Source organism: Taurulus bubalis, assembly GCF_910589615.1.
Source record: "Taurulus bubalis genome assembly, chromosome: 3".
Classification (NCBI taxonomy): Eukaryota; Metazoa; Chordata; class Actinopteri; order Perciformes; family Cottidae; genus Taurulus; species Taurulus bubalis.
Window position 1 is genome coordinate 6,966,631 of NC_136591.1, and position 11,706 is coordinate 6,978,336.

The following is an 11,706-nucleotide window of genomic DNA, read 5'->3' on the forward strand; positions in this document are numbered from 1 at the left end:
TATTTTGAGTTTAGCCACGACCAATACATCACATGTCATCATTTCTTAAGAATAAAATCAATGGGCTTGGAACTGAGAACCACATAGAGGCTGGGGAAGTCAGAAAGTATTCACCTTTTAAAAACCAACCCCCCCATGGGAGGGGAAGACTGAGCGATTGTTATATAAAACTGTAAATCATAGCTTGTTTTTTGAAGAAAAAAACCCCCAAAACTGCTGTATTTGGATGTGTTGAACGCCATAAGTAATATACAAGTGAAATATATGGTTTGGTACATGGAAAAATCCAAATGTCACAGCAAATGCAAATTTTGGAGTCCTCGCCTGAATTGTCTCTGTACTAAACCCTCTCTAACTTTGTTCTGCTTCACTTTATCAAAGTCAACCTTTGCAGAGAAAATGTTCACATATTGTGCTATGTCTGGGTTAGAGTTGGACCTTACAGCTGCATCATTCCAAAGAAATAATCATCCTCCCTAAGCGGACCTGAAACCTTTTCATGTTTTTCTGTGTGTCATCTTTATTTACTCTTATTCAGTAACATATAGAGAGATATTTACGCATCTGAACAGAATCTCACATGTGTAGCCTTTTATTATAACACCCACATCATTCAAATAGCCTTAGTGGTTGCAGAGATACTCCCTTTTTAATTTGGGTATACAATTTTCGAGGAAAAGGCCTACAAATAGGTTTGTTTGTATTAAGAGACAAACTAACTCCTTGTTGGTTTTGTCTATTTGTTGGCATTGAAAAAATGAAAAAATACTGGCAGCCCAATCCTTAAATTAATACTTTTTTTAAAACCACAGGCTGAACGGCCTTCTTTCCAGAAAGTTGAGATTTATTCAAATATTTTTGAATACGTGTTACAAATGAATAATCTGCATTTTGTGTCTACATCAATTATAAATCAAAATACTTATGTTCACTGAAAATGCATCATAACACATGGGTTACTCAGATTGTGTCCGTTTTGTATTTAAAGATATGTCAGTCAATTTGGGAGCGTTGGCTGGAGTTTTCATGGATTGTGGAAGGTGCTATAAACCTTCAACAATATATTTTAGCCACTTGGGGGCAGTAGAAACAAACACAACGCTGACATGGCCTCAACTTTTTAAGTGGATTTGTTGTTTACAAATAGTCGTCCTTATTTACACTTCCAGCAGAGAGGGAGCAACATCAGCATTCATTCGGAGAGGTTTGTGTCCACTTTATGGATTCAAGTCTGTGAGTTATTTGTTGTTTTGAAAAAGGAAAAACTTAACTCAATTTAAAAACAACGTTTGCCTCGATGTTTCCTGTCTGTGTGTCTTCCAAAAAGATTTTTTTTTTCCCAAGGCAGAATGTTCACAAAATAATATCTAATTGGACTCTTTTTTTAGGTCATGACATTTCTGTGAATACCAGTGTGCTGTGATTTAACAGAACCTTGACCTTGACCCTATTTATTTGTCTTCTTGACAGATGTTTCCAAATAAGGACCAACAATCTGGGATGAACAGGCAACCGGGAAGGCTTTAACAGGAAGTGGGTTTAGTCCTGTTGATTGCGTGGTTGACCTGGAACAAACCCAACTCCCCTTTGAGGGGGAGTGTCCACTGAGAGAGAGAAGAACGTTCCCGTTCCCTTCATGTCCTCCCCTCAGTCATAGCTGCAACTAGTGTTTCAGACATAAAAAACTAAACCAGGGATGAATATTAAATAAGCGTCACAAACAACGAATGAGTGTACATAATTTCCATGTGGATTTTTTTTTTTAAAGCCGATAACAAGATAACATTAAAAAGGAATGTAAAAAGTCATAAATAAGTTATTCATTAAAATTGTACTGATTTGCACTAATTTGTCATCGTCTCATTGCACACAGAAATATTACAACCAGCCGTCGCTACAGTGGGAAATGCAAACAAACAGTTTGAAGACAATTGAACTTTGGCCCCAGTATACAAAAGGAACAATGTCATTGCACACCCTGAAACGTGTTCTCCACACGCGCCACATTCAGCCTTTTATCAGAGAGCGAGGAATATGATTCATTTGTGGACGTTGTTGTTCAAGATCAACTTCGAAGAAACGCCCTGCTTCTTTGCATTGGGATCAATATTAATGTTATCCTGATGTGAAGTTACTTAAAGGTGCTCATTAGACATTACTTTAATATAACAATGCAAATAGTAGTTTCTGCCATATTAATTCTCTAAATTTCAAACGTAGCACCTTTAATGAGAATACAACTATGGCATTAAGATATACAAACCTAATGGTATGGACTTTTTGTGTAATGTATTACTTTACAAAAAGAGACTTTTGAGATTGATAAATCACTGAATAATATTAGGCAACATGCTTACTAATTGAGAAACTCCTGTTTTAACCACAACATCCCTATTTGTGAGTTTCAATATGAGTTCCTTTGTTATTTCCCTCTGTTGCAGAAATGTTCCCATGGTATTAAAGAATGCCCCCCTTGACTTGACCTGCCATTAATAACCATTAATAGTTTCTCGGCAATCATAAAAACTCACATATCAAAGCGCTGACGGCCAGCCTTTTAATATTCCTCCCAAATTGTTACTGGCCTTAAACTAATTGATGACCCACATTTGTAGCAGGAATTGTAAATCTAAGTCAGGAAGAACACGCTCTGGCATGCCGAAGCCCGTTGTTTATTTCTCATACATCTGCTATTCACTCCTCACGCATGATCAACCATAAATAAATAATTCCACTTCTGAAAGACGTGTTCGGTCATCAAACTTTGTATATTTTGAACAGAATCCTAACACAAACCCTATTATTAACCCTATTAATAACCCTCTTAGTCCTGATTTTGTGCGGTTAAAACGTTTTTTAAAAGTAATGTAGTGTAGGTTAGTTTCTTTGTTATCTGTCGTGTGGTGCAAAAGCAGGTGTCAACACAAGGCACAAAAACTTTTGATCATTTTTATAAACTTTCACAAGGTGAGAAAAGTGAGAAACAGAAAAATGTTTGGCACATCACCACTAAACTAGTTGGAGTACATGGAAAGCTGCTGTGCTTAAGTATACAGCTTAGTATCGGCATAAGAACATGAAAACATGTCTGGTGCCCTCAACAGGTGTGTGCTATCCACTGATGACCTGTGTGGTGACCACTGTGTTGGTTCCCCGCTGGTCGCCCCTGATCTTCAGCTCACGATTCATCTGGCACCAGACACACGGGTAACACCAGTAAAGCTTGCAGCAGTCGTCACAGAACGAGCCCTGCAGGGGTGAGAGAAAGGATAAATCCAGATGTTGGTGAAATGAACGACACATAGTCTCAAAACTATGATGTTCAGAGTTATTTACAAATAATATTTATAGAGCCCACTGAAAATATTGCAATATAATTTGTAGTCGCCACATTTTTGTAAATTTAGCAGTATAGTTTCTGACGCCTGACTGTAGGCGAGTTGAGTAGTATTAATTAATAGTTTTTTACCACTGGAGACGCTGGAAAAACACTGTTCCAGCAGACAGATCTAAAGCCAAATGAGCATCTTTGTGTCAAACTGGTGAATTAGGTATTCTTTCAGCTCCACTCTGGTTTCCATTCCCTGAGAAGAATATATTTTCTCTTTTGCTGCTAAATACTCGTATTGAAAACGTAAACAAGGTTGATGAGCAATGAAGAATGAAGTAGAACATTTTACTTAAATTAGTACACAATTAGTATTATTACTTAGCATTTTACACTTAACTCGATATAAAAACTCTGAAAATAAAAAAAAGTGTCTGCATATGTTCTGCCTAAAATAGAATTAGTAATTTTCTACTAAAATAATTCATTTTCAGTCAAACTTTGTTAAATGTATTGTATCATGAGCTTTGTTTTGTATATCGAACCAAATTGTGTGCTACTTGTATCATTGTGCATTCAGGAGTAGTGACATCGATATCCCTGTTTGCTGAGCAGGAAGGCTTCATTTTAAAATATAATATAATAATACAACTGCTAATTTGAAGCACAAACAATCTCTCATAATGGCTGTAATTTCAGAGGGTAACAGGGCAAGACTGTAAACTGTAAGGCAATATTTGATGATATTTGTATCAAACCATGACTACTTCATTGTTTGTATAGCATTACCAAGGTTTGAATACTATGAATGCAAAGCCCTATACACGTTATATTGTGCACATTATGCATAGCGTACAGTTCAAAATAAATAAAGGAGAGGCCTTCAGAATCAGGGATGTGATGAAAGTGCATCACAATTGTCCCCAGTGTGCCTGTCCAGCATGAAAAATATCTTTGATGATACTTTTGTCTCCTGCACATTTAGAATTCAGTATAAAATCATAGTTATTACACATCACACACTACAGTGACGACCATGAGTACATTTCTAAATTATTATTATGAATTATTATATTGAACAGAGCTTGTGACTTAAAGTCTCTCAGGTTAGCGAAACAACGTCCACTGGATGTTCCTAAAGGCTTGAAATGAATGGAGAGCAAACGTAATGTGCCTGTTTGTGTTGTAGGAAGGGCTCATTCTTCCCATCTACATAGAGAGGAGATCTTTCTCACAAAGTACTCCACCGCGTTTCAGTGGTTTCGCCGTCTGCGGTCTGACTTTCGTAGCTCATGAAGAAATGTTATTATTGTACGGATGGCATCTGACTGAGGCGAACAGAGTTGTCATGGTTTTGCACTAGGCAGATTACGTTAACACGGTCTTGGGAAAGGGAGAATGAGCGGTGGGGTATTCAGTTGGTTGCCATTGGCACCACACCAGTGGGGGCCACCAAATCCTCCACACTGTTCCTCTAATCATTTAGTAGTATTTGGGGAGAGGACGTGTTGCATGTCACAGCTGCATTTTGGCCGCGACCATAACCACCACCACAGAACAGAGTGAGGCCATGAGCATTTCCTGTAGAGGAAGTTCCTCACTTTCAGTGGCATGTTGCACTGTTACTAAAGATATTAAACTACCCCACTCTTTACCTTTATGTTTCTTAAAATAAAACTCTTCAATCTCTCCATGTAGTGATTTGTAGAGAAAAGACGGAACTCACATCAACGGTCAATGGCAGTTTTTGTAAAATTACAAAAACCTAAATTATTAAAATATTCACTCACATCTAGGGCTATCAATGCCGTGTTCACACCAAAAGAGTTGCGAATTTGCTCGACTTTATGTGGTTAATTCGCTTTTTCGCAAACCATTTGGTGTGAACACGGCATTAATCCTTCTTTTTTTGTATCCAGCCATAGTCGACACTTTAAGCGTGCACCCACCCCCTGAATGTATACCCCCCTCCCTCCCTAAACCGGCCTTACAGGGATGTTGTGGCGCTCTCTAATGGAGGAGCGGAGTAAGCAGGACACCACACAGCAGAAGTCCAGCAGTGGCATGGCGCAGCACCAGCCGTGGTCACCGGCTGTCTGACACTGCATGCAGGGGAAGCAACAAAGGCCGCAGCAGCCTTGAGGAGAGAGAAGAAATATATATAGAAAATTAATATATGAATTCTGACTTTTGCGTTACGCTATATCTCACGCTTGTTTTGGGTGTCCTCTTAGAGCACAGATGTGCTTAATATTGTGTTGAAATCGTTTTACTTTTACAGTTGAAAAGCTCATATTACATAAACAGGTTAAGTCGCTGCTCCTCCCCTACGCCTCCCCTCGTCCTCTTACTGACTTCTCTCTCCCTTCCTTCAAACCATTGATGATTTATACAAATGTTTAGACTGTTGTTAGAATTTTGATAATTCTCATACATTTCCTATTACGTTGTATAGCCATCACAATATCATTGCATTTCACCCTCTGCCACTAATGTTTTTAATGGAAAGGTTAAGTGCATACAGTCGGCTGACAACAGCATTTGATAAATTGGTGAGTAGCATCATTGTTGGGATGACTTACAGGTGCCCATGTCACTGCAGCAATCGCAGAGGCCAGTGCTCCATGTCCCAGGGCTTTGGGAACTGCTCATCACTGTCACCACCTGGGTTGGCTGCTGCTGGAAGGCCATGTCTGGAGGATACAAAACAGAAATGGAGAAAGAAAGGACAAAGGTGTGTTTATTGGTTCATGCCTGTGACAACAAAGACCCGGTATTGTTCACACACAACTAGCTATATCTATATGTCCGTGACGACATCTTTTTGAGCAATCATTTTAAAAGAAAAAACATTGAATGTGCTGTGCTGGCATCAAAGATATCACTGTGACTTTCCTGCATTTCAAGGAGTGCAGCCTGGAAAAGGTTCCAGCCCCTCTGAACTCATTCCCCTATGACCACTATCAGTGATCCAAGTTAGTTTTGAAAAAGTTATATGGGCATAGTAAACACAAAATGCTCATGTCAAAAAGTATGTTTACACTCTAACATCAACCCAAACCAAAAACTTTTCGAATGAACTGGAAAGCCAACGGGGAATGTGTTTCTGCCTCAAAGTGCTGATGTGACTTAATATGCTTGATATTTTGCTTGGTGGACATGGGATCTTGAATGATTATTTTATCCATAAGCAATTTCTTCATATATGTAGATGTAGTGATATAAAATACGTCTAGATAGAGGATTTTATCTTTATTGCCCAGGTGTAGATCAGGGGACCTTGTACCTAAAAATGTCTTAATCAGCAAAAAAGTGAATTGTATCTGACACCACAATCAATCAATGCAGTTAAGATGGCACCTTGTTTTACACGTGCTTTAAGCTAGCACAATTTGTGTAGCACTAACCTAGCTTAACGGTCATTTCTAGCTGATGTTAGCTTTGTCAAGTGCAGCACTAACGTTATCTTGAAGTTTTAAAAACTACCTAAACGCTAAATGTCCTAATATAATTTATTTTCTGAATCATAACGTCTGTTTAAGTGTTGCCTTCTTTCATTCTGACACATAGAAATCACAAATTAATCATGGGCAGAGTTTCAGAAAGTTTAAAGCTAGCTATAAAAAAAAGTGTATACTTTAAGCATGCAGACTATTTGGGGTAATGCTACATTTTAGGTTCATAATTATAAATCTTTTTTGAGTTTTGAATTTCTTCCAAAAATTATAGATAGAAGATATGGTGAAACTAGCAGAGAAAGCTAACGTTAAGTGAATTGGGATAAATTGGGATAATGTTTTATTCCTTGAAGTTCGGGGTAAATTATTCACATTACAATGCAGGGAAAGATGTGAAGTTACCCATTGCTCGACTGAAATTGCAATATAAATGTAGCAGTCAAATAAAATATGGTGTTTTATAAAAAACTATAAAATACACAATCAAAACCTCACTGATAGTAATACATATAGTACAGGTTAGCTAGTTACATTACACCTCGTTTACCTCTTTTTTTAAGGAACTGAAAGTAACGGTGGGTGTTGTCCGTTAAGACCTAGAAGAAGAGTTAGGACACACTCATAGCACCTTGTTCCTTCTAACCCTATTTCAAAGGGCTCTACATCCGTATTTGTCACTGAAATATCAAGTGAATTAGCGTTATAATCAAATAAACCAAAGTCGCTGGCTGACATAAAATATACCTCCTATTACACTATTATAACCTCACTACCACATACGCATCAGTCAAAGACTGCTAATGGTTCTATTTAAGATTAAAAAATAAATACATCTCTACCTTTTATCCGGTTCCGTCAGCTGTGGAGAACTCAAAGGAAAGACTGAGCGCGTGAGTGGTGAAAAGTCCTATACGCGGGGGCTTCTGCAGTTATGTTTCCGTTTCTCGGTAAACCCTGCCTCCTCCACTCCCACTCACAGGTGGAGCATGCGATAATAATAACTAAAAAAGGAAAGATAACTAAAGTTATCTCTGTTGAATGAACATGCAGGAGTTTGCATCTGAGGCGTTAGAAGATTATGTAAGTGCGTGAAGATGCAAACGAACAATTTGCATGAGGCACAGAAACGAAACCAACAACTACAACATAACGACTGGTTTCTGCAAAGACGAGTTCTCAAGTGATAAAAACTACTTTATGAAGCATTGTTAAAAGTCGTCCGAGCAGACTGACTTCTGTACAAAGTTTAAAGTGCACACAACAGACCATGGGCACGATTGAGATATAGACGATTTAAGTGTGTTTGGTAGATGCAAGTTAAGTTACTTCAAACTACTCCCTGTGTAAATAAATAATAAACAAAAAAAAATGTACAATCATAACAATCTATCATTTTGATATTAAACCTCTCATCTGTGTTTGAACAGTTTTTACTAACTCTTAACTTAACTCTTAACTATTGTCCTGCATAACTCATGTTGCGACATCTAACTGGATCATTATATACAGCATCTAGTCTACTGGTGATGGATTATGATCGGTATAGGTGGATTCTAAAAAAACAAAAAACAAATGTAATCCTGCCTCTGCAAATAGCTCTTGTGGTTATAAGATTTCCATTTTTTTTTTTTTTTTGCATGGTCTTTTCAAACAGAATGATAAATGACAAAAACAAATGTGAATCCGAGGGCAGCCTTTGTGCACCTGCAGGTCTGTGGTTTGTAGAGAAGCAAAACCAATATGGGAGTGGCGTGAGGACGCTGGGGACTCAGCGCGTCCTGCTAGCGACCCTGCGAGGCTGCTGAGATAATTGGACTTGTGGGAGGAAAATGAGGGACTAGCTATTGCTCTTATGTAGAGCGAAAGCGAAAACATAGTTTGGCCTGACAATGAATGGCGCAAGTTGAAAGGCCACGACATGGGGACCAAACAGGTTCAGGGTCAGGGGTCCAACGGGGTCAGGCTCCAGGGCCTGGATCCTAGCACAAGCATAGACACCCATGGAAAATCCCACACAGGTGGTTTTAATTAGTTTGCCTATGACGGTGTCGGTTTGCACAGATACACCCCTTAATTACTGACGTCTCCCTCCACACCTCTGATTGGCCCAAGCTGTTCCTGCTCACAGCAGAAGGTGGCAGCATAGTGTAACATATTTATATATATATATATATATAAAAAAAATATATATCAGCCGTCCTGTGGGTTGGGTTAGTTTAGTCTCTCTCTCTCTCTCTCTCTCTCTCTCTCTCTCTCTCTCTCTCTCTCTCTCTCTCTCTTACACATACACACAGAGAGAGAGAGTGCGGTTGATCGTATTGAGTCAGTCTTCAGTGACACAGCAGTGAGAGGATCATGAGGCGGACAAACTCTCTTCCCCATCAACCACCACTGGCTACTATCACCACCACCCCATCATCATCATCATCATCATCATCATCGTCATATAAGCGAGCCCAGTTGAGGAATAATGCCAGCAAACAACAGCACTGGGTCAACGCAGGTGAACGACTACACCTGCGTGCGCTTTTACGTGTCCACCGCGTCCTTCTCGGTGCTGCTCTTCTTCAACCTCATCATCAACTGGACCATACTTCGCGTGGAGCGGCTCCGGAGTCACGCCCGCTTCGTGCTGGTGTTCCACCTCCTGGTGTCCGCCCTGGTTCACCTGGGGATGAGCAGCGTCTTCTACTACCAGATCCACCTGGGCGCGCGGCCGGTGCGCGCCGCCTGCCTCGCCATGATCGCCGTTTTGATCAGCAGCGCCTCCAACATCCTGCTGACGCTCACGGTGATGGCTTTGGACCGCTACTGCGCAGTGTGCCACCCGATGCGCTACACCTCCGCCTGCACCTCGGGCCGCTGGCCCTGGCTGCTGGGTGCGCTCACCTGGGTCGTGGCTTTGGCGATTCCCCTCGGTCTGCTCCTGCACCCGGACTCCGGGGAACCGGGGGCCGGCTATGCCGGGGTGTGCGGCCGGGGGCAGCTGAAGAAAGGCCAGCTGCAGAAGGTGCTGTTCATAGGTCTGTGCACGCTGCTCATACTGTACAGCTATGTGAGGATACTGGTGGAGGGCCGGCGGTTGGGGGTAGTGAATCGGCGCAACCGGGCCGGGTGCAGGACGATCGCGCTGCACGGGAGCCAGCTGGCGGTTTACATCCTCCCTAACTTTGTGAACTTCGTGCTGACGGTGTTGATCGACCAGAGGCTCATCCAGGCAGAGACCAAAGAGCTGTCGGCTGTGGTCATCTTTGCTTTCTTCAGTTTGGCGCAGTGCGTTGCGCCAGTTGTTTACGGTTTGCGTAAAGAGGAACTTCTGGAGCAGTTGAGTCACAGGTTCCCCTGCTGCTCCCGATACTTGAAGAGTTTCCTCGGCTGGACTGTGCGCGCCGACTGGCCCCACACTCGACACATAACACGGTACGTGCAGCATCATTAGAATGCGTCTTTACTTAAAACCAGGGTGCCGTTTTCTCTTTGGGCAACTTTTTGGGTTGTGTGAAACGCTCACGTGTGTGAATCTCACTTTCTAATTAGTCAACCCAAAATGAGTTATCTGGTATAGAACGATGAATAGAACACCAGTTAATTGTTTATTAACCAACTTGTCAGAAAATGGTATGAAAGTGGGATGAATGCCAGAACACGTGCTCCTTTACAGATTAATGAGGACGTTTGTATTATGGGGAAAAAATACCAGTGGAGAAAAAAAAAAGACCTATTAACTTAAATTTCCCCTCCTGCAGTTAATGATGTCACGTGAAGTGATATGAAATGACTGAACACAAATGTGGGAAATTCCCAAAAACCCAAAATGAATAGTTATGATGATAGCAGGGGTTTAGCTATCAGAGCAACGTTTCACTCTCCTATTGTACCCACTGTATTAGATTATATTGTTTTATAAACCTGGATGTCTGTCCAAAACACACACACACACACACACACACACACACACACACACACACACACACACACACACACAAATTTATAAAGAAACTGACACTTTTATGACCTGATCAAGATGCTAAAGAAATATAGCTCCATATTTTGGGAAAAGGCTGTTTCCTAAAATATCATAATAAACAACACATAAAAACCAGTGCAACGCTGCAGCATAGCCTGCGTTCGAGGTGTCATTTGTTTCTGCAGGAGGCCTATCATTGCTTAACTGAACTAAAACACTTTTCAACACTGAACATACAAAATACAATATCAAATTTAAGTCCAGACACTTAAGTATGAATTCAACAACATCAAGAGAAAAGATAACTCTTGAAGAACTTAAAGAAGGGTGATTAATGACAAGATAAGGTCACCTGATTGACAGAAACTTGTGAAAGTAAGTTATTTGCATAATGTTGAATATCACTATGACGAATCAAGTTGGGCTTGTTGCATGATGCAAGGATGAAGCCGCAGTAAAATATTTCCGTTGTAAGTGTTTTCAGCACAACACCACAAAAGGGGCGCATGAGCTTATAATAATTCAGGTTGTTTCTCACTCTCTTTTTCCCCTTAGAGAGCGAACACTGACAGCACAGACCATCGTCTCCCTGCAGGTCTCACAAGTCCCAGAGGAGGAGGAAACGAGGCCGATGTCAGTCAGGAGTTCCTCACATGACTTAGACTCATTTCAAGGCGGTGCAGACAATGCCTGATGGGGGATGAGTTTCAGGATCCTGAACGCGGATTAGTGGCTCAGCTCAAAGGAACTAAAGGAATCACCTCGGACACAATGTTCCCGACACGGTTTCGGGACATGATGTTGCTCTATTTCTGACCTTTTATCAGAGGAGCACACATGCTGATTCACATTGGAGCTGCTCAGGCGCCATCAGCAGAAGACAGTTTGGTTCCACAAGAAGTGGGCGGTTTTCTTATTGTACATTTTCCTGGCTGGTCCAGGGAGTTAAGCAT

The 11,706-nt window shown here is 40.8% G+C and overlaps 2 protein-coding genes across 3 annotated transcripts; one reads left to right on the forward strand and one right to left on the reverse strand.

The window, feature by feature from the left end:
* Window positions 1-3,003: 3,003 nt before the first annotated feature.
* Window positions 3,004-7,656, reverse strand: ponzr1 (plac8 onzin related protein 1). Of its 2 annotated transcripts, XM_079215946.1 has the most exons (4): window positions 7,626-7,656; window positions 5,911-6,021; window positions 5,320-5,465; window positions 3,004-3,249 (listed from the first exon to the last, which is right to left on the reverse strand). In XM_079215946.1, the coding sequence occupies exons 2-4, from the start codon at window positions 6,017-6,019 to the stop codon at window positions 3,112-3,114; spliced, it is 393 nt and encodes a 130-aa protein (XP_079072072.1). In that variant the 5' UTR covers window positions 6,020-6,021; window positions 7,626-7,656; the 3' UTR covers window positions 3,004-3,111. The 2 variants fall into 2 exon arrangements, with proteins under 2 accessions (XP_079072072.1, XP_079072073.1); XM_079215947.1 differs by lacking the exon at window positions 7,626-7,656 and having other exon boundaries at window positions 5,911-6,148.
* A 1,600-nt stretch (window positions 7,657-9,256) lies between these two features.
* LOC306734871 (putative G-protein coupled receptor 148) lies at window positions 9,257-11,518 on the forward strand (the record flags this gene model as incomplete). Its single annotated transcript, XM_079216276.1, has 2 exons — window positions 9,257-10,206; window positions 11,309-11,518. 2 exons carry the CDS (start codon window positions 9,257-9,259, stop codon window positions 11,445-11,447), a joined length of 1,089 nt encoding a protein of 362 aa, XP_079072402.1. The 3' UTR covers window positions 11,448-11,518.
* Between the last annotated feature and the right edge of the window lie 188 nt (window positions 11,519-11,706).

What these genes read in the sequence shown, in the direction of transcription:
- ponzr1 (XM_079215946.1), bottom strand. Translation starts at nt 6,019, where the DNA reads ATGGCCTTCCAGCAGCAGCCAACCCAGGTGGTGACAGTGATGAGCAGT. An exon ending in CTGCAGTGACATGGGCACCT is followed by an intron (nt 5,466 to 5,910) that starts GTAAGTCATCCC and finishes TCTCTCCTCAAG; the next exon opens with GCTGCTGCGGCCTTTGTTGC. An exon ending in GAGAGCGCCACAACATCCCT is followed by an intron (nt 3,250 to 5,319) that starts GTAAGGCCGGTT and finishes TCACCCCTGCAG; the next exon opens with GGCTCGTTCTGTGACGACTG.